The following is a 23,763-nucleotide window of genomic DNA, read 5'->3' as shown; positions in this document are numbered from 1 at the left end:
ATGATTCACTAGAGTTCTACACATAACATCGGTAAAATGGGCATAGTAATAGTACTTGTCTCATAGGATGTTGCGTTTAATAGTGGCAGAATATATGTGAACTGTTTAGCATTGCCTGGTACTTATTAGTAACAAGTAAATATTAGTGCTTCTTTAAAAAAAAAACTTCAACTGGAGGATTTAAATCATTATTACATTTAATGCTTAAAGTAGCTCATACAGTTAATGTTCAACGAATGTTTTTCAAATGACACAGTGCAAGTAGAATGTGTTATTCTCTTGATAGGAAAACATGCGTATATTAGACTGAGCTCCTTAAGGGCAGAAAATGTTTCACTAGCACCTAGTGTAGGGCCTGGTACATTTGTAGACATCACATAGCACAAGTGACTATGGGCAGGCAGTATACTATGCCAAAATCCAGCCAGGTTCATTTAAGGGTGTGAATACCAAGTATATTTCTGAGACTTGAGTGATCCTTTTCTGAATCAGTTTGTCTCTCGTTTCACAGTGGTGGCAGTGCTGACCTTGGTGGGCCAAGGGACCCACTGAAGGTCCTGGAAGGTGTTGTTGCAGCAGTCCACGCCAGTGTGGACAAGGGGTAAGACTAGAACAGTATGTGCATCTTCATTAACTGGCTTTCCTCAGAGTGTTAGAATTGCTCTTAGTATCCGTATGTATGAGGCTTCCAAGACTAAGCCACATTTTTAGGTGGGAAAGGAGCGGCTGTGCACCTGGAGACATGGTATTCTTAGCTCTGTGCTGACCCCACCAGCTCCAGGTCCTGCTTGCCATGGAGAGCATTGTTTTCTCTTGCCTCCTTCACAGCCATTAGAAATAATCATCATCATAATCATTCTGTCAGGGCAGAAACTGCTCTGAGCTTCCCACAAGATAGGGGATTCTCATTTCCAACACATTAACTGTATTGATTAAGTGTGGAAATTCCTAGGGTGAGTATATATGCTCTTTAAAAAAAAAAAACAAAAAAACTTTGTATAAATTAAAGTCTCCTTTGTTTTGGGACTCAAAGTATACAGGCTTTATAAGCCTAGAAAGATGTGTATCTCCGATGCTATTTTTAGAAAGAATTTTTCATTCAGGTACAATGATACTGATAAGAAAAAGAGCAACCACAAATGAAGTTATGCATGTCCTCGAAATTCACAAAGGTCTTTACAATGCCTAATGTCCATGTCAGCCATACAAGTCCTCTCCCCAGTTTTCTTTCTTTAACTGAAATTATGATAGAATATAATGAAGGTGGGTTTGAGAAAACTCCCCATAGTTCCATTTGGTAATATAATTATTTTTATTTACATGTTACCTACCAGTTATTGTTCAGGTACAGATATCTTTTTATATAGTTTCAATTTAAATGTATAAACTTTTATATGCTCTTATCTACTTGCTATTGTAAGACTTTCCATTGATCTTTATAGATTTAATGATTATTGTGATTATTATTTCTAACAGCTGTATATGTTGTTGCCATTTTCAGAGGAGGACCTAAAAGCTCAGAGAGAGGAGTTGACTTGCCCAGAGTCGTAGAGCTGGGAAATAGAACCAGGATTCCACCCTGGCTCTAAATGATAATGTAGTACTCAGATGCCGATGCCTTCATAGTCTATTTCCCTGCACTGCTTTGTGCACAAGGTTTGAGTGACAGAATATAGAATGAGCTATGTAGGTGAAGGTGGAAAAACATTGCAAGCAGGGGTTTCTACTTCCTGTGCTTTTTACCTTGCACAGTGTTTCTAAACCCCTTTGCTTATGGTTCTTCAGATAGGAAAGTCGCTGTGGCAGTGGCTGATTTAGGCCCCCCATTTTAAAAAGAAATTAATGATTCATGGGGTTTACTCTGTGCCATGTTCTGTGTGAAGTCACAAAGGGGTCATATGGATAAGAAACAACGTCTAACCCCAAGGAGCTCACAGTCTTGTGTGGGAGACGATCTGGCCTGTAGCCATAGTCACTGTGCTATAGAATGGGAAGCGCTGTACGGAAGGCAGAGCGGAGGGAGTAGTTAGGGCAGGATGCACAAGGGGTGACACAGAGCTGGTCAGTGAAAGAAGAGTCTGTTTGGAGGAGATAGATGATGGTATTCCAGGCTGAGGAAGCTCCTTGAGCAACTGCACATGCAGCAGGTAGCAGAGCAGGCAGAGATGCTACGTGGGAAACACTTACCCTCCTTCCAGGGCCCATCTCACTACTGCCATCTCATTCCCAGCTTGTCAGTGAGTTCTCAGCCATCAGCTCCCAGGGAGCTGCCATCCGCAGCGTAGCTTCTCTCAGGCTAGGCTGACTCTGGATCCTGGCCTCCCAAGATGAAAGGGTCTCAACAGGTACTGTGTCTTGTCCCACTGGGACATCTCAAGAATATTAAAAGGCAGTATTTCGTCTTAGTGAATTTCTAGCCACATTTACAGAAGAATCCAATTGAGACTCACTCTAATACAGACTATTTTTTAAGGTTTGAAGAAGACATTAGGGAATGTAGAAACAGAGCAAGATCTTACTTTTTATTCTAGAGACACAGAATAACAAAGCCTTCTTAACAAAAGAAACTTCAGAGAACATTTTTTTTTTTGCCTAAAAAATAAAAAGAAGAAATACAAAGCCATAACTTTTATTTTGGCAAGTATTTTTTGAATCTGCACAGTTAAACCCGACACCCTGTGTTTGGGTTTCCCTTCCCAATAATGCACCTGGCAGAATCACGTAGGGGAGACAGTTTACGTTTTCCAGGTAGTTCCAAGGAGGGTCTTTGCAGTGATATGGTTATTCTGGATTTTGAAAGTAATGCTGTCAAGTTATTCATTCCTTGGCATGACATGACAGCCTAACCTCTAGGAGCCCGTGCCAGGCCTTATGTGCCCCTCACCCTTTCTCTTGTTGACATACCAAGCCTCCCTTAGTCCCAAACTCATAACCTGGACACCCACTACCCTCCATAGTGTCTGTTCTGACAATAACCTCACTCATACACATCTTCAGATGTCACGCACAAAAGCACATTACATGCTTTTGGGTTATGGATGTACTATCCCACAATATCCCTGGCAGGGAGACTGCATAAAAAGGTAAGAATTTGAGGGAGTGTGTTGACAGCCACCACCAAATATGTGGTTTTGTGGTAAATTTTTAAGCAATTTATGCCATTATTCACAACATGTTCCCTTTTTTTCTTTTCTTTTTTTTTTTTTTTACATGGAGTTTTGCTCTTGTTGGCCAGTCTGGAGTACAGTGGTGCAATCTTGGCTCACTGCAACCTCCACGTCCCTGGTTCAAACAATTCTCCTGCCTCAGCCTCCCGAGTAGCTGGAATTACAGGTGCCTGCCACCGTGTCCAGCTGATTTTTGTATTCTTAGTAGAGATGGGGTTTTGCCATGTTGGTCAGTCTGGTCTCGAACTCCTGACCTCAGGTGATCCACCTACCTCAGCCTCCCAAAGTGCTGGGATTACAGGCATGAGCCACCGCGCCAGGCCCACATGTCCTCTTTTATCTTTTTATGTTGATGCAAATATTATTTGCTTCTTTTAAATTTAATTTTTTATATTGTATAATTGACACATAATAATTGTACATGTTTATGTGGTACAATGTAATGTTCTTTTTTTTTTTTTTTTTTTTGTGACAGAGTCTTGCAGTGTCGCCCAGGCCAGAATGCGGTGATGCAATCTCGGCTCACTGCAACCTCTGCCCCCTGGGTTCAAGTGATTCTCCTGCCTCAGCCTCCTGAGTAGCCGGGATTACAGGTGCCCACCACCATGCCTGGGTAATTTTTGTATTTTTAGTAGAGATGGGGTTTCACCATGTTGGCCAGGCTGATCTTGAACTCCTGACTTCAGGTGATCCACCCTCCTTGGCCTCACAAAGTGCTGAGATTACAGGCATGAGCCACCACGCCCGACCTGTAATGTTTCAATGAACGTATACATAGTATAATGATAAAACTGGTATAATTACCATATCCATCATTTTAAACATTTATCATTTCTTTGTGGTGACAAGATTCAAATTCTTCTAGCAATCTTGAAGTATACAATACATTGGTATTTGCTGTAATTCATCCTACTATATAAATAAGACACCAAAACTTACTCTTCCTGCCCAACTGTAACTTTGTGCCTATTGACTGTCCTCTCCTAGTACACCACACTCTGCTCCACAACTTCCAGGAACCACCAATCTACTCTGACTTCCATGAAATCAACTTTTTTAGATTCCACATATGAGTGAGATCGTGTGGTATTTGTCTCTGTGCCTGGCTCATCTCACCTAACATAATGTCCTCCAGGTTCATCCATGTTATTGCAAATGACAGGATTTCACTGTTTTGTGGCTGAATAGTATTTATATGTACCACATTTTCTTCATCCATTAATCTTTAGATGGGCATTTAGGTTAATTCCGTATCTTGGCTATTATGAATAGTACTGCAATAAACATGGGTGTGCAGAAGTTTCTTCAACATACTGATGTCATTCCCTTTGGATATATACTCAGTAATGGGATTGCTGCATCAAATGGTAGTCCTGTTTTCAGTTTTTAGGGGAACCTCCATTCTGTTTTCCCTAACAGTGACTAATTTATGTTCCCACCAACAGTGTATAAGGGTTCCCTTTTCTCTGCACCCTGGCCAGCATTAGTTATTTTTTTTCTTAACTAAAGTGAAAACTCATTGTAATTTTGATTGCTTTTCCCTGATGATTAGTGATGTCGCGCATTTTTTTCATATGTTTATTGGGTATTTGCATGTCTTCTTTTGAGAAATGTCACTTCAGGTCTATTTCACTTCAGGTCACTATTGCTCCTTTTAAGTCAGATTATTTATATTTTTGCTATTGAGTTGTTTGAGTTCCTTGTATATCCTGAATATTAACGCCTTATCTGATGTACAGTTTACAAATAGTTTCTCCAATTCTGTAGGCTGTCTGTTCACTTTATTGATTGTTTCCTTTGACATAACAGAGCTTTTTAGTTTGATGTAATTCCATCTGTCTGTTTTTGCTTTTGTTGCCTGAGCTTTTGGGGTCTTATTCAAAACATCTTTGCTCAGTCCAATTTTATAAAACTTTTGTCTTATGTTTTCTTCTAGTAGTTTCATATTTTTGGGTTTTACATTTAAGTCCTTAATTCATTTATAGTTGATATTTGTAATATATGGGGAGAGATAGAAGTCTAGTTTCATTCTTTTTTGTGTGGTTATCTAATTTTCTCAGCACCATTTATTGAAGAGACTGTACTTTTCCCAGTGTGTGTTCTTGGAGCCTTTGTCAAAAATCAGTTGCTATAAATGCATGGATTAATTTTGGGGTTCTCTATTATGTTCCATTTGTATATGTATCTGTTTTTATGCCACTACCATGCTGTTTGGGTTACCATAGCTTTGTTGTGTATTTTGAGGTCAAGCAGTGTGATGCCTCCAGCTGTGTTTGTTTTAGGTATCCAGGGTCTTTTGCCTTTCCATATGAATTTAAAATGTTTTTTCTGTTTCTGTGAAGAATGCCATTGATATTTGGATAGGGATTGCATTGAATCTGTAAATCACTTTGGGTATTATGGATGTTTAAACAGTATTCTTCCAATCCATGAACATGGAATATCATTCCATTTATTTGTGTCCTCTTCCATTTTTTCATCAGTGTTTTATAGTTTTCATTGTAGAGGTCTTTTACCTCCTTGGTTAAGTATATTATTAGGTTTTTTTTTTCACAGCTGTCTTGTAAATGAAATTGCTTTCTTAATTTCTTCTTCAGATTGTTTGCTATTGGCGTATGGAAATGCTACTGATTTTTGTATGTTGATTTTGTATCTACAGCTTGACCAAATTCATTAATAGATGCTGAAAAAGCATTCCATAAAATTCAACATCCCTTCATGATAAAACTCAACAAGCTAAATATGGAAGGAATATAATACAGTAAAGACCATCTGTGTCAAACCCATAGCATCATACTTAATGAGAAAAAATTGAAAGTTTTTCCTCCAAGGTTTGGAACAAGACAAGGATGCCTGTTTTCACCACTTTTATTCAACACATCACACTAGAAGTTCTATTTAGAGCAATAAGACAAGAGAAAGAAGTAAAAGGCATCTAAATGGGAAAGGAGGAAGTCAGATTGTCCCCATTTGCACATAGCATGATCATCTATGTAGAAAATCCTCACGACTCCACAAAATAAGTGTTAGAATCATTTGCTCTTTCACTGCAGCTCCTGCCTCACCCAAAAAGCTCTCTTTTCCTCTTCCTTTATCTGTGCTAATTTTGTGTTAAAATTATAACACCTAGACAGGCCACCTGTACAGATGGCTTTCTTTTCAGTTTAACCACGTTCTTGCCTCTAGACATGAGAGTTGAGTGTTTTAAGGATTTTAAATCATGCCAAAGACCTTTCATACATCTACAATTAAAGGTAGGACAAAGGAATTAATTATTTGTGCATATGAAATTTCTTTCATAAAAGAAATCCATGAATGTGTATGCTGTCTCTTATTATTTATGTGTATTTATAACATCATATTTCAAGAAGAAAATATCAATTTCTAGTTCGTGTTAAGAATTTGCTTAAGAAAAGTAAGTTTTTTTGAAAAAAAATTCAACACTAAGAATGTTCTAAAAGCATATCTGTCAAACCTGGAATTAAGAAAATACTGCTGTCAAATATTTTAAAAACAAGGAAACAAAAAATCCTAACAAACATCTAATTCCTCTATGCCAAGACTTTGGAAAGGTGCTATTCAGTAACTCACTTAGTCCTCAGAACAACCTTATCATACAGAAATTGTCATCTGAATTTTACAGATTAGGAAATGAAGCTCAGAGAGGTATGCGTTTCTCTCATCATATGACCTCCTTTTGACACTAAGAGCCAGCACAGGAAAGTAAAGCAGTGCTTCTCACACTTAATTCTGCATAGGAATTGCCTGGGGATCTTATTAAAATACAGATTTTGATTGAGTAAGTCTGGGTGGGGTCTGAAATTCTTCATTTCTAACCAGCTCCCAAGTGATACCCAGTCCATGGAAGAACTTTGAGTAGCAAGGTCTTACCTTGTCTCTTTGACATGCTTCTCTCTGCCTTTGCCTTATTTCCCTTTCTACTTCTTGCCTTCATCTAGCTTTAAAAAACTTCCTAACAAGAATGTCTCACAAGCATGAGCCAGTATATTTGTCATTCTCAAAAGGATTTATAGCATTAAATTCATCAGATAACAGGTAATTAATGTAGAATTCCTCTGTGCAATATTCAAAAAAAGAAGAAAGATTTACTTCAAAACTATTGAGTTTTTTTGGGGGGGGCGGGTGATTGTTTAAATTGCTACTTCACCACAGTCTCAGCTTCAGCTGCCTTAAAGTTTCATATAAGTATTGAACAATGTCACATAATTCAGACTTTATTAAACTCTTTGCTGTTATCTAGGGATTGCACATTATTTTTAAAGTGAAAAGAAAGCGAGGAAAAAAAAAGAAGAAAGAACGGCACACCTAGAGCAAATTGAATCTGATTTCTTTTTCCCTTTTCCTGCTCTGTGAGGCAAAGTAAATCATCTAGTGTTCTCTGAGCACCTGCAGTGCATGAGGCCTTGTGTTCTGTGAGGTTGAGCCCTCCTGAAAGCTGTGGTCACAATCCAGGATGGTGGATCCACTCTGTTACCACAATATTTCTGGTCACTTCAGGCCATATTTATGAGTATCCACTCTGCCATGTTACAGCAAGGTGTGTCCACTCTTTCACTGATAAGTGAAGCCCAGGAAGATATTCTGGATTGGCATATATTTGAGAGCAGCCACAAGGAGATTATTTGTATTTATCAGGAGTCAAGTTTTGAGATTGGAATTGTGTGCATACTGGCATCTTTACTGGCATTTTTCTTTTTATATACCTTGATTATGATTTTCCTAAAGTCACCCTTTTTATATTACTACAGTACCATTTACCCATTTGTTTATTTGCAGTTCTTATTCCTTGTCACTTCCCCCTGATTGTTTCATGGGAGCTGATCAATAGAAGACATTCTCCTGGGAAATGTCTGCCCCACCCGCTGCATATGTAGTGAGGAAAGTGTGCATAGTATGTGGGTCAGTTCATTAATGGAGGCACGGGACCTACATGGAATGAGTGTTTGTGTGCTTCACTGTTAGCTCACTTGTATATACCCCTCTCTCCCTCCAGAGGGCTTCAGAGGAGATAGGCAGTGGGAGAGCCTGGGACGAACTAGAAAGCTCACCCAGGCCTTGTCTAAAGGAGGCAGCTGCTGCCTTGGCCCCAGCCTGTTTTTGCCACTATTTTACTGTCATCCAGTTTTTTTTTTTTTTTGAGATGGACTCTCGCTGTCGCCCAGGCTGGAGTTCAGTGGCAGGATCTCGGCTCACTGCAGGCTCCGCCCCCCGGGGTTCACGCCATTCTCCTGCCTCAGCCCCCCGAGTAGCTGGGACTACAGGCGCCCACCACCTCACCGGCTAATTTTTTGTATTTTTAGTAGAGACGGGGTTTCACAGTGTTAGCCAGGATGGTCTCGATCTCCTGACCTCGTGATCCGCCTGCCTCGGCCTCCCAAAGTGCTGGGATTACAGGCGTGAGCCACCGCGCCCGGCCTGTCATCCAGTTTTTAAACAGGAGCTGGAACATCCTGACTCTGTGTATGTGTCGGTGAAATTCCTTAATTTTGAAACATTGGCATCTACTATGCAAGCCAGCCACAAAATCTGGTTGCCAGTTTACTTTCAGTGTGGAAGAGACCTAATGTTCCTTCAGGTATTCAAATTCTATGACATTTATATTTACAAGAAATCTCAAATGTGTGTGTTTTGCTTGCTTGAATGTAGTTCTGCTTTCTTGCATTCTCATATAAGAACATTTTATTTTGATTAGTGCATCATGATTTATAAAATGCTTTTATATTTACCATCTCCTTTAATGTACCTTAACTATTTGAATTTAAGTTTGGGTTATCTTTGTATGTGTATGCCATGCAGAACCTGAAAACTCTCTTACTGAGGATTCGCTTATTTATATTCTTAAAAAATCTGTCTTCTTGCTCTGATTCAATAATTTCCTTTGTTTGATTGACATTTCCCTTCCATTCTTTTGTACTTTTGTGAAAGTCCTTCCATGCTACATTACATAATAGGGAAATGCCAGATGAACACTCATTCCACCTCAGAGTAACACAGTCTCAAATTAGTCATTCAATGGACATATTTTGTTGTCATGGTTGCTGCTGTTGTTCTTTTCTGTTAATAGAGCTGTTTATGTATTGCACATGACTTCTTATCTTTTGGACCAAAACTGATTCTGAGTGTGTTTCCTTTATCAGCAAATTTTTAAAAATAGTGTATGCACTAAATTATCATTTGCAGTATAATATCCCCTCCCCAGTCTCATTATAGGGAAAAAGGTGGAAGCAATTCCCTACATGTTTGTAGTGAAACTATGAGAGATTTTCTTTTTTTATCTATTTTATAACTTTTTTTTTTTTTTTTTTTTTTTTTTTGAGACGGAGTCTTGCTCTGTCACCAGGCTGGAGTGCAGTGGTGCAATCTCGGCTCACTGCAACCTCTGACTCCCTGGTTCAAGCGATTCTCCTGCCTCAGCCTCCTGGGTAGCTGTGATTACAGGCACGCACCACCACGCCCAGCTAATTTTTGTATTTTTAGTAGAGACGGGGTTTCACCATGTTCGCCAGGATGGTCTCGATCTCCAGACCTTGTGTTCTGCCCGCCTCAGCCTCCCAAAGTGTGTTTCATGACTTTTTAAAATCATTTGTATTACCCTTATAATGAAGTAAATATGTTTTGAAGTAATGATGTTCTTTTTTAATTTTTAAGCTCATTAAGTCCTCTCCTTGCTTTCATAAAAGATGAGAAATGAAATCACTTTCCTTCTTCCTATTCTAGTTTTTACATTATAAAAGTTATCATTGCTGTTTTTTACCTGTTTATCTTGAAAAATTTAAAACCCTTAGAAAAATTACACAGATAAAAAAAATACTGACATACTCTTCCCCTTGATTTGCTAGTTGTTAACATTTTATCACGGTTCTTCCTCTCTGTTTCCCTGTGCATATGTTTGTGTGTATGTGTTTGTATATTTGCTGAACCATAAGAGTGACTATGAATTTTAAGAACTCAATTTGAAATAAAAATGTAAGCAATTTTGAAGCTAAAATCTTCAGGAGATAGTGTCTAGTCAATGTCCTTGACAGCTTTTTCTAAAGAGCTGCCTTTCATTTCTGTGTAGTTTTCTTGAGCACCAGTAATAGCGAAGCACATCTACGACATGGTGCTTCTAGAACACAATGCTTCTATTTTAGGAAGGACTTCTCATAATTTTATTATATGTTTGAACTATCAACACAAAATGAGAACATGTTCCTTTAAAATGTCAAATGTTATTAGCTGCACAGTAAGCTCTAATGTAAAAGGAACTAATTTGATTTAATAACTTGAAAAATATTAGAATAATAATCCTTCTATATCTCATCATAGCTGAGTAATTTTAATCCACTGCCACACTGTTCTGGAATAGCCCGTTTGGTTCAGTAGCATTGTGTAGTAATTGACAAGGCAGTCAGATAGTCCAAGTTCAAATATTGGTGCCACTACTTACTGTGTGACCTTGGACAAATTATTTTTATCTTTTTTAAAATTTTAATATCATTCAGCTCAAAATGCCATAGTCAAATTCTTAAATCTGAGATTGTTACCTCATCTACAAATTGGAGATGATAACAGTATACAAGAAAAAGATAGTTATGATGAAGTGATATAATTCATGGTGCATAGTAAACCTTCAGAAGTTATTATGAATATTGTTTTCATTCTTATTCACCATATTGGGGCTTTGGTTATTATTATAACTTCCAGCTTGTCTTCATGACAACAGCTTCCGCACATTCTAGCTTTTCCTACTTATCTCTTCTTGGCACTTGGGTGAGAGGGCCAAAAAATCAGCTTCATTTTATGTGAAACTGGTTAGGACTTATAATCAGAAATGGGCTTCAAATTACTTTCTTCCTGAATTAGACAGCTTCAAGCCTTCATCAAAAGTGCCTCAGTCTGCCCCAGCCAATACATTTTTCTAATCAGTAACATGATTCTGATGTTTCACTGCTCAGAAATCCTCTATCATTCCCATTTCATGCAAAAAAGATCAGATATCCCTAATAATAATGGTTGCTTTTACTTGAAGCACTTAGTTATATGCCAGACATTGTATTACATGCCTTGCATTTAGTATTTTATGTTTCTGTTTAATTTCTCAACAAACCCTGAGGAAAGTATTGTTATCCGTCTCCAATATACGAATAAGGAAACTGAGGCTGTGCTCTATTGAGTGACTTCTTGTTCAAAGTAACATTGTCAGGAAGTGGCAAATGTGGGCACTGAGTCTAGGCCAAACACCTCCAGAGCCTGTTCTGTCAAAGAGTTAAACTGCACCGCCTTTTCAGCCTTGTATTCAGTCTCTTGGTTACCTAGGTGAGAAAGCCTATCCTTCCTTACCTCTCTCTCCTCTAATTTACCACCCACACATCTGTGCTTTAATCTCCCTGAAAATTCTTTGTCCTTTGAAATCTTTTGCTGTTTTTTTCTTGCTGTTCTCTGTCTGGATTATATTTTCCCACACTTCCATTTATATACATTCTAATTATCCTCTGTGATCCTGTTCAGATGCCACGTCCTCTCTGAAGCCTTTCCTGGTTCTATTCACTCGTCCTCCAAAACAGTTGTTCACATTTGTATTAGTAACTTGGGTAATAGTCACTTTTAAAGTCTTGGCATTCCATGCTATTATTAGTTCTTTGAAGGCAGAGACCATATAATTTTTTTTATCTCTGTATCATTAAGCACAAACTATAGTGCTTTGATGATGCTGAAAATTATGGTAATGATTGTTATTATGACAATGATGGTTACTATTTATTAAGTACTTCCTCTGTACCACATAATTTGCTAGGTGCTTTGTATATGTTATCTTGGTTTCACAGACTCCAGGTGACACACTCTTGGGACCTTTGTCTGTGTCACTATAACCTGGGAAGGATAATATTCATGATTTTTATCTAGAGTTCTTAGGAAAGTCTGCAGCCAGGATTCAGTTAGGTCCATCAGATTTTTTTTAATGGTCTTTCCATTAGACCCATTACACTGTACTGTCTATTCATCTTGCAAAAGTTTCACCAGAAATATTTGTAGCATCCTATTTTTGCACCCTAATTGTTTCCATTTCTGATAAATATTTAGGAATCTTATAGGTAAAATTAACAACTGAGTTGCTAAATTTATGAAATTCTTAAACCAATTATCCACAACATTTTGTAGTTTCACTTATTCTTAAATATAAATAATTCTTTTAAATTGCTATAAGATAGCATTTGACAAGTATATTAAATAATACATACTGAAAGACATACTTAGTGGCATTGCAGAATTGTATTCTTCTCAGAAGTTAAAAAAAAAAGTCTTGTAATCTTATTAGGGCATGGAATTTGATTTAAGGTAAGTTAGACTTGGATTCAGTCTAGGTGATTTATAGCTAAAAGCCTTATAAGGATCTGGCTACAACAAAACCTGTATAATTCGGTGCTTTAGCATGGATCTCCAGGCTCTTGTGGGAATGAGTCTCCTGTGTGGATAACCCCTTAGAGTTATGGATAAATAATCCATTGACATAATCAAATAAGATATTCATTTGGGGTTACAAGAAAAGAGATTCCAGTATGAGATAGAACATTGTACAAACTGTCCCCTTTTCTGAATCATTTTAAACTTCACAGTCCTATAATAACCAAGCATTCATACTTCACTTTTAGAGCAGTATAAAATTTGATACTCTAATGGCCTATTGAAATTCTAATCATCTGGGAAAAATGGTAGAAAGAACTGGAGCTTTGGGGTCCTACAGCACTATTATACATTTGTGTGGGCATATTATATCACTTCCCTGAAGTTTGTTGGTTCAGCTGTAAAAAGCAACTTATGATGCCTACTTTGCTTAATTATTGACAACGAGTAATCAGATATGTAAAATTACTAGAATGCAGCCTTGCACTATTGGTATTATTAACAGAAATAAACCTTACTACTTATTAAATTTTGAAATAAACTAGCCAAGGATATTTATCTGCTTTATATAACTCATTTTAATATGATACTGTTTTAAAATTACATTCATTTTAAATAGGTTTTAAATACCTAATACAGTTTGCTGTAAGCCATTTAAAAACCAAAATTTTTCCTTTCAAGAGGAAAAAAACAAAGTCATCCAACAAACAAGTGTTAGGTCAGTGACCACATTTGATTACTGGAAGGGGGAAAATAAAAGGCTTAGGAGTTTACAGATACCTCTGGATTTTTCCCTGCAGTGAGGAGCTGGTTTCACCTGAGGACCTGCTGGAGTGGCTGCGGCCTTTCTGTGCTGATGATGCCTGGCCGGTGCGGCCCCGCATTCACGTGCTGCAGATTTTGGGGCAATCATTTCACCTGACTGAGGAGGACAGCAAGCTCCTCGTGTTCTTTAGAACTGAAGCCGTTCTCAAAGCCTCCTGGCCCCAGAGACAGGTAAGGGAGTGTCTGAATGATTATTTTTCTTACTAACAATAATTAGGCCGGATGCAGTTGCTCACGCCTGTAATCCCAGCATTTTGGGAGGCCAAGGTGGGAGGATCACCTGAGGCCAGGAGTTCAAGACCAGCCTGGCGCCTGGCCAACATGACAAAACCCCATCTCTACTAAACCTACAAAAATTAGCCTGGCATGGTGGCACGGACCTGTAGTCCCAGCTGCTCGGGAAGCTGAGGCAGGAGAATCGCTTAAACTGGGAAGCAGAGATTGCAGTGGGCGAGATGGCACCACTGCACTCCAGCCTGGGTGACAGAGCGAGACTCCATCTCAAAAGAAAAAAACAAAACAAAACAATAATTGGAGGTCAGTTCTTGATTTCTTTAAACAGCTGTCAACTGGATAATCATCTTGGTAATGCAAACTTTCCAGTATATTTATCAATCAGCTATTTAGTAGTTGAATATGTGCAATGAAATTTATTTTTATTTTTCCATATGCTTGAACAGGCATAAAGCATGGTAGATTACACACAGAACACGTGTACATTATTTTTCTCTTAATAGGAGATAGGATGGTTCACAGTATCAGTTAATCATGGTGGCTTACTCTTGCCCAGGAAAAATGCAGATCTGAATGGAAATATAGTAAACAGTTTAGCTAATTTATTTCCTTCGTGCTCTGCCCAGGTACTAAAATGCTGTCCCTTCTCCCTATACTTAGAAGGACATAATGTAACAGAGACACAAGATCTTAGTTTCTCCATACCGTACTTCAAGGCTCACTCACTCCATCTTCTCTCTGGAACCTTCTCTAACCATTGCAAGCTTAATGGAACCTTGAATTCCACATATTTGAGCCTTAATTATTTATAATTATTATCATTATTAATTACTGTTAAAAGTTTTGTTTCTCCACCACCATGAAAACTGAAGCCCTAGAGGATGTATTTACCATCTTTTGACTCTAAGTGTCCTGTGCACATACTCAGAGTTTAAATCCTTATTGATTGAATAAATAAGAATGCTAATTCCTAAATCAAAGAAATATGGTGGCTGTTGAAATTTGGCTTAAATTCTAAGTTGATGCACCCTGAGGCCATAGGGTCCAGGAGTCGGGAACCTTAATCACATGCTTTAGCATGCAGGGTTAGACCATCATGTCAATAATTGTTAGAAACTAGGACTTCCCAGATAATCCCCATTGCAAAAGAGTTTCCTAGAGGTCTAACTCCAACTCATTCTACCATCTAATTTTAAAGCAAGTTTATAATTTATATGGTTATTACTACATCTAAAGAACAATACATTTCTTTTAACAAATGAATCAGATTTTAAGAATATTTTGGGCCCCATCACAGAATATCTTTCTAATTATTATCAGATACAGTCTTATTTCCCTCTGTGAGATGAAGAGGTCAATACTATTGTTTGCTCTTCAGAGTTAGAGAAATTGAGATTCAAAAAAGATAGACCTATCAAAGATTCTCTACTCTTGTCAAATCACTGAAGTGGATTGTAGTTTAAAAGTCATGAATATCAGAATCATACTCTCTCTGAAGCACTGTGACCTTAACATGTTCAGTCTCAACATTTTGCCTTGAATTACTTGAGGAAACCACTTGCAGTGTTTTTTAAAGAGCAGGCTAGGAACACAAAGGCATAGGCCGCAAGCTCTATTCCAGGTATGGGGCATAGAAGTTAGAGATGTGCTTGTTTTCAGCAAACATGAAGGTTCATGTGGCATCCCTGGGGTAAACCCTAAATTAGGTCACATTAGTTTTGCTATGTGGAACTTTAGGTTCTGACTCTGGTCCTGAAGCAAATGAATGTGACTACAGTTATGTACTTTCCTCATTACCTTCACTTTTTAAGTTCTCGACCTCAGTCAGTTTCATCTTCTCGCCAGGATGATGAGGCTGATTTCTCTGGTTAGAGCCTCACTGTATGTTATGTCACATTCCTAATATTCTAAAGATACGAGGAAACAGTGTAGAAGTTGGGAAAAGGGGAAAATGTCCATATTATCTGACATGTTAAAACACAGGAACATACACTTTGAACCCAAGCTCTTCATAAATAATATAAGTATCATTGCTATTTCTTCTTTTAAGCTTTTCTCGATGTTCTAATTAAGAAACAAGTTGTAACTTTTATATGAGTTCAAGGATTTCTGAATATTTTTGAGATTTTAGTTCCTCGATAGCTTAACTTTTTCCAAAAGCAGAACTTAAGGCAACTTGGCTTGTAATTAAGATTTTTTTCTCAAGCACTTTTCTAAACTGACTTGACTTTATTGTTATGAGTGCAAACTATTTTGTCTCATTTGCCAAATCCATGTGTACCTGCGTTTAATCAATATTTCTTCTGAGGTGGTGCAAACTTTTTCAGGCCCTCTAGGAAATCTCTCCCAAGAGTCTCTGAATGACTCTAATACAAGTCGTCTCATATCCCCCTCACTCTTTTTGTTTTCTCTCCTCTCTGCTTTCCCCTTATGTAAGAGCATTTTCCCTGTTCTTGGTAGGTAATGAAATGGATTTGTTGAATATTTGGTGGTACAAATAAGAAAGCCACACTGGCTTACTGATGCTACTCATCTAGAGTCTTCTCCAAGAAGTAAATCAGTGAGTGTCCCCCTCCTCCTTTAGAAATTAAAGATGTCTGTCTGGCATTACTGATTGAAATCTATTTTGAAGGACAGGTGCATTTGATGGGGGAATATGACTTATAATTATAAATAACCTCTTGTTACTTGGTGAGTGAATGCAGAAGTATTGCGTTTAGAATGGAAACACCAACAACTTCTGGAATGTTACAAAACTATGCCCGTAGTTTAAATTGTCTCTTAAATTATTGTTTTTCAAAAATTGTGTTACCTTTCACTGGAGTAGTAGAAAGATCAGGGCACTAGTGGACACATACTTGTGTGTGACCATCCTCTCTCTACCACTAGTTTTAGAATTTGGGGGAAGATTCTTCATCTGTGTGCTTGGCTGCTCGATGTATAAAATGGAAGCTTGAACTAGAGGAGATAGAGGATGTTGTGCTCCCCTCATCATTTCTCTCACACACATTAAACTCCACTCTGCATCTCCATATCCCAAACACCTAGAAGATCCCCAAGCGTTGACTGTGTAAGCTCTCATTTTTTTCATTTTCTCTCTGTCCCCTTCTTCATTCTCAGAGATACTTTGGGTGATATTAAGGATAGAGACAAGTTCTTACAGAGTAAGGATAAGAATAGATAGTGATATTGCAATGTTCAGTTACCAAAAAATGTGTGACTGCTACCTTCACTGTGGCTGCCAACCCTCTTAGGCACACTTTGCATACATCAGAGAGAGACTTAGTATTTAATTATCTTCGAGGTGCCCAAAGTAGTGGCCCCACAAATCGATGTGTTGCTGGGAAACCAGCCAGCTCCTGCAAAATTAAACACAGAGTCTCTGGTTCTCGCTACCTCACTGGTTCTCAGAGAGACAGTAATTTCTAGTTTTCTAATGATTAGTTAACAGAATTAAAAATTCAGAGGCCCTCATTTTTCAAGCCTCACAGTTTGAGAGGCTTTTATTTCCATTCCAGAAATATGCCCCAGCTTGGGGTGGGTGGGAAAAAGAGAGGGACATGGGGACAAGGGGGAGGGGATGAATGTGTTATGTTAATCCTCATAGTACGGTTTATCTGAGTTTTTCAGCTTTTGTAATTTTCTAGCTAACTGGTGCATGAAAAATATAGGGCAAAATATGATTATTTCCTTTAAAAAAATCCCATACCGTATCACCTCAAACTTTTTTCCCATTTTTATGTAAAAAAGAACATGTGGCTTAGTTTTACCTTTTAAAATTTCAGTATGTCTGAATTTGTGGTTGTAGGTGATCACCAAAAGAATTAGTTTAAGACAATTTCTAACCTTATTACAAATGCATGTATTTTGCCTATTTTGAAATGTGCAGGGACATATTAATCCTTCTTTTCAGAAACCAGTTTGACTATATTTCCAAAATATTAGTAAAATATGCCCTTCCCTCTCAGAGCCCAGAGAACAGCCACAAAAGTCCAGTATGCCAAGCTACATTTGGACCCTTACAAGTAATTTACTGTTACCTTAAATGTCTCCAAAGCTAAGACTCACTGTCATGATTTACTTAACCAAATTTAGGATAATATTTGAAGTTAAAAATGTATGTGCACACATCCATATCATATAATATATCCGAGCCATGAAATCACAGATTCCTAGAACTAGAAGCAACTTTCAAAAGCATCTCAGTTCAGCAGTCATATTTTATAGAAAAGGATACAGAAGTCCAGAAAGGAGAACTGCCTTCCTCATATTTTAGCTTAAATGTTTCCTTTTCTAAAGTGACTATACAGCCTAAATTAACCACCTCAGTCACTGTCTATTTTATTGCTGTCTTAATTCTCCACAAATCACTCACCAGTGTCTGCTGACTTTTTCCCGCCTATCCTTATGTTTGTCTGTTTATTATATGAACTCTTTCTTCTTCCATTAGGATATAAATTCCCTGAGAAGAGGGATCTCACAAACACTCAATAAATATTTGTTGAATAAATGAATATCAAATCTTTAAAAATTTGTCCAAGGTCACCCTTAAAATGGCAGGACCAGGACTCCTGACTTTCAGTCTGATGTTCTTGCCCTTAATGATGAAGGATTAGACCATGCCACTTCCCCCTGACATGCAAGCAAAATGATTTGCTTGGAATAATGGGAAGATTTCCTTATAGAGTGGCCTGGTGCTTTTATTTTATTTTTATTAGTTTGCCATAGTTTGCTGACAATGATTTCTGACCAGCCAGTTACTTCTCATGTCACAGCATGTTTGTCCCAATATGAGCAAGAGATTTGAAATGTTAGGATATAGCTCCTTGTGTCTTTTTTCCTAAAATGATTAAAGTTGACAGAACATCCATTTTAATTGGTCCTGCAAATATTTGGAGATGTTGAGAGTTTCTGTTTATGAGCAGTGGGTTCTTTCCTTTAAATATTTGCCCTCTCGCCATTGGCATCACTGGGGGCAAAAGAAGGAACCCTGGAATGTGTGCCATGCGCTAATCTTTAAAACTGTCTTGCAAAGTGCTTACCATCCTCTCTGTTTTAAATGAGGTCACATGACCAATTTAAGGTGATACATGGAACTAAAACCAGTTCTGTCTGATTCTAAAACCTATATTCTTGGCCCTGTACTACACTTCTTCCTATTTTCCAGGGAAATATATGGCACTGATATTTGAATAGCATTTGACTACGTAAAGCATAGTCTTTTCCTCTTCCCACTATGACTTTACGTGGATTATATTTGATTAGAGATGAGAAATCAGGGGTTTGACAGAGAATAGAAGACGTTGCTTCATCTTTTACATTTGTCACTGTCTCAATACATAGTACTATATATGTTAACTGCTGCTTAATTAAAATATTGAAAAATGCCATGCCTAATAACTGTTGTTTGAACAGGGCAATATATGTGGAATATTCACCAAATATTCTTCAAGCATATGTCATTTGACATGCACTGCGCTACACTCTAGGGACAGAAAAATAGACAAGGCAATTGATAGTAAAATGTTTGGACTTTTTGGCCACCAGTCACTAGCTCTGTGAGCTTGGAAAAGTTAGTAAATCTCTCATAACCTCAATTTCGTTGTCTAAAAAATGGAAATAATAATACAATACAATTGTTGTAAGAATTAAATAGGCTAATACCTATAAAGCTCTAATTCTGGTCCCAGTAAATGGACCTAATTGGTGAAGGACCTCTACACCAGTGGAGAACATAGAAGAAGTAGATACCCTAAAGATTTAGAATACTGTATTAGTTCGTTCTCACACTGTTATAAAGAGCTGCCTGCAACTGGGTAGTTTATAAAGGAAAAAGGTTTAATTGACTCACAATTCTGCAGGGCTGGGGAGGCCTCAGGAAACTTATAATCATGGCAGAAGGGGAAGCAAACAGGTCCTTCTTCACATGGCAGCAGGAAAGAGAAGAATGAGAGCTGAGCGAAGGAGGAAGTCTCTATAAAACCATCAGATCTTGTGAAAACTTACTATCATGAGAATAGCATAGGGGAAACTCCCCCCATGCTTCAGTTACCTCCCACCAGTTTCCTCCCACCACACGTGGGGATTATGGGAACTACAATTCAAGATGAGATTTGGGTGGGGACACAGCCAAACATATCAGGCACTGTGATAAAAGTCTGCACAGTACACAGGGGTCAAAGGAGGGCATGCAGCCACTGTGTCTGGAAGCAGTGAGGAAAGGCTCACTGCTCTGAAGAGGTGACACTTAAACTGAGTTCAGCCCAGCTGGTGTATGGTATGAAAACAACAGCCACCAAAAGAAGAAAGTGAAAGGAAGCAGACCAGATCCTGGAGAGCTGCAAGTATCACGCTCAGGTTTGACTTCTGTGCTGCTCAGGCAACACAGAAGGGTGTGGCCAGAGAAGCAACATGAACAGATCTATGTTTAGGGAGAAGCCCTCTGGTCTCTGCATGAACAATGGACTGGAGAGGTCTGGCTGGAGGGATGCCAGTTGGAAGACAAAAGCAGTGGTCTTATTGCCTGTACTGGCCCTAAACTTGGTACTAGCTGCGAACAAACAAGAGGGTAGAAAAGAAAGTGTAAAGTGTTAGTATCTGTGGACTTGGTGTCTGCTTAGATATGGGGGCTTAGAAAAGAGCTTATTTTGCCTCTGATTTTTGCCTAAGTTACAAGGAGGAGGTGGTGCTGCTCAACTTATTAGCACATGCAGGAGGAGAATCCACTTTTGTGGCAAATGACACTAATTTCAGGGAAGTCATTAGTATGTTTTAATTCTGAACATACTATAGTATGTTTTAATTCTGCTTTTTGTAAGGTGGAAGTGGAGATATAGGGAGGCTCTGTTTATCCCCTTCACACAAGCATCCTTTCTTCATGGCCTGAATGTGTCCTAGTTAACAGTGACCACTTCCTAGGAAGTAAACTTGAGTTCAGCAGATGTCACTGGATGAGGTCTGCTCTACCACCATCTCTGGGTACCCTTTTCCCAGGTTCAGGTCAAGTCTCAGTTGGGCTTTGTAATGGGCTAATCATGTCCAAGTGCCTTCTGCTTAGAGGTGTAATGATCTCAGCAGTGATGATCTTTAGTTAACATGTTGCACAACAATATCTTCTCTTCAATCCTCCTACGGATAAGCAAGAAAAACGTTGAAGGAAAAGGAAAAAAAATTGTCATGAAAAATAAAAGTATGTGAATGTTGGGCATTGGTAGAGGAAATAGAATAACTGGAGATAACTTTTCATTTGGAAATTTGAGATTTACAAAAAAGTTGCATAAATTATGCGAAGTATTCTGTGTACTTTTTACTCAGATTCATTAAATATTAACATCTCAGATAACAAAGCTACATTGTTTCAATACTATCATCCAATTTACACATAATTCAAATACTAGTGTCCACATCTAATATAGGTTGCACATTGCATTTCTTTATTTTTTATCTTTTTATTCTTTTAATTTTTGTGGGTACATAGTAGGTGTATATATTTTTGGGTTATGTGAGATATCTTGATACAGGCATGCAGTGCATAAAAATCCCATCAAGATAAATGGGGCATGTATCACCTCAAGCATTTATCCTTTGTGTTACAAACCATCTAAGTTATACTTTTAGAAATTTTTATATGTACAATTAACTTATTTTTTACTATAGTCATCCTGTTGTGTTAGCAAATACTAAGTCTTATTTATTCTTTCTCTTTTTTCTACCTATTAATCATCCACTTCCCCTGTAACCCCCTCACTACCCTTCCCAGCCTCTGATTACCATCCTTCTATTCTCTAGCTGTGTGAGTTCAATACTTTTAATATTTAGCTCCCACAAATAAGTGAAAACATGTGAAGTTTGTCTTTCTGTGCCTGGCTTATTTCACTTAACATTGTGACCTCCAAGTTCCATCTGTGTTGTTGCAAATCTCAGGATCTCATTTTTTTATGGCTGAATAGTACTCCATTGTGTATATGTACCACATTTTCTTTATCCATTCATCTGTTAATGGACACTTAGGTCGCTTCCAAATTTTGGCTGTTGTGAACAGTGTTGCAATAGACATGGGATTGCAGCTATCTCTTTGATACACTAATTTCTTTTCTTTGGGGTATATACCCAACAAAGAGATTGCTGGATCATATGGTAGCTCTATTTTTAGTTTTGTGAGGAACTTCCAAACTGTTCTCCATAGTTTTTGTACTAATTTACATTCCAACCAGTAGTGCATGAGGGTTCCTTTTTCTCCATATTCTTGTCCGCATTGTTTATTGCCTGTCTTTTGGATATGAGCCATTTTAACTGGGGTGAGATGATATCTCATTGTAGTTTTGATTTGCATTTCTCTGATAATCAGTGATGTTGAGCACCTTTTCATGTACCCATTTGCCATTTATATGTCTTCTTTTGAGAAATGTCTATTCAGATTTTCGCCCATTTTTTAACCAGATAATTTTTTTTTCTATAGTTGTTTGAACTCCTTATATATTCTGGTTATTAATCCCTTGTCAGATGGGTAGTTTGCAAATATTTTTTTCCCATTCTGTGGGTTGTCTCTTCACTTTGTTGATTGTTTCCTTTGTTGTGCAGAAGCTTTTAACTTGATGTGATTCCATTTGTCCCTTTTTTGCTTTGGTTGCCTGTGCTTGTGGGGTATTACTCAAGAAATCTTTGCCCAGTCCAGTGTTCTGGAGAGTTTCCTCTATGTTTCCTTTTACTAATTTCATAGTTTGAGGTCTTAGAGTTAAGTCTTTAATCCATTTTGATTTTATTTTTATATATGGTGAGAGATAGAGGTCTAGTTTTATTCTTTTGCATATGGATATCCAGTTTTCCTAGCACCACTTATTGAAGAGGCTGTCCTTTATCCAATGTATGTTCTTGGCACCTTTGTCAAAAATGGGTTTACTGTAGATGCTTTAATTTATCTCTGGGTTCTCTATTCTGTTCCACTGATGTTTGTGTCTCTTTTGATATTACTACCCTGCTATTTTGGTTACTATAGCTCCATAGTATAATATGAAGTCAGGTAATATGATTCCTCCAGTTTTGTTGTTTTTGGTCATCAGAGCTTTGGCTATTCTGGGTCTTTGTAACTTCATATAAAGTTTAGGATTGTTTTTTCTATTCCTTTAAAGAATGTCATTGACATTTTGAGAGGAATTGCATTAAATCTGTACGTTGCTTTGGGTAGTAGGAACATTTTAACAGTATTGATTTATCAATGATACTGGCCTGTAGTTTTATTTTTTTAATGTGTCTTTGTCTGGGTTTAGTATCAGGGTAATACTGGCCTTGTAGAATTAGTTTGGAAGCATTTCCTCCTCCTGTATTGTTTGGAATAGTTGGAATAGGATTGGTATTATTCCTCTTTAAATATTTGGTAGTAGAATTCTACAGTGAAGCTATCCGGTCCCAGATTTTTCTTTACTGGGAGACTTCTGTCTCATTACTTGTTATTGGTCTGTTCAGGTTTTAGATTTCTTCATGGTTCACTCTTGGTAGGTTGCATGTGTCTAGGAATTTATCCATTTCCTCTAGATTTTCCAACTTACGGGCATATAGTTGCTCATAGTAGCCACTAATGGTCCTTTGAGTTTCTGCAGTATTGGTTGAAATGTCTCCTTTTTCATCTTTGGTTTTATTTGGGTTTTCTCTCACTTTTTGTTTTTAAGTTAATCTGTCTAAAGATTTGTCAGTTTTATCTTTAAAAAAAACCCAATGATTTGTTTTAGTGATCTTTCATATTGTTTTCTTCATTTCCAGTTCATTTATTTTGCTCTGATCTTCATTATATCTTTTTTCCTACTAATTTTATATTTGATTTGTTCTTGCTTTTCTAGCTCTTTAAGATGCACTGTTAGGTTATTTGAGGTTTTTCTTTTCCTTTTTTGATGTAGCCGCTTATAGCTATAAACTTCTTTCCGAGTCCTGCTTTTACAGTAACCTATAGGTTTTGGTATGTTATGTTTCCATTATCATTTGTTTCAAGAAATTTTTCAGTTTCCTTCTTCATTTCTTCATTGGGCCACTGCTTGATAATATTTCCATTTTTTTAATGTTTTAAGACTTGTTTTGTGACCTATAATATAGTCTGTCCTTGAGAATGATCCATGTGCTGAGGAAAAGAAGTATATTCTCC

The 23,763-nt window shown here is 37.6% G+C and overlaps 1 protein-coding gene across 1 annotated transcript in view; it reads left to right on the top strand.

The window, feature by feature from the left end:
* The window catches only part of NBAS (NBAS subunit of NRZ tethering complex), a 388,176-nt gene that overhangs the window by 322,425 nt on the left and 41,988 nt on the right, over window positions 1-23,763 (top strand). The window contains exons 47-48 of the mRNA XM_032172256.2: window positions 512-601; window positions 13,373-13,568. Of these exons, the coding sequence (XP_032028147.1) occupies window positions 512-601; window positions 13,373-13,568 (286 nt within the window). The remainder of the gene's footprint in view (window positions 1-511; window positions 602-13,372; window positions 13,569-23,763) is intronic.

Source organism: Hylobates moloch, unplaced genomic scaffold (assembly GCF_009828535.3).
Source record: "Hylobates moloch isolate HMO894 unplaced genomic scaffold, HMol_V3 SCAFFOLD_13, whole genome shotgun sequence".
Classification (NCBI taxonomy): domain Eukaryota; kingdom Metazoa; phylum Chordata; class Mammalia; order Primates; family Hylobatidae; genus Hylobates; species Hylobates moloch.
Note: the sequence above shows the minus strand (reverse complement) of the source record. Positions and strands in the feature narration are given on the sequence as shown.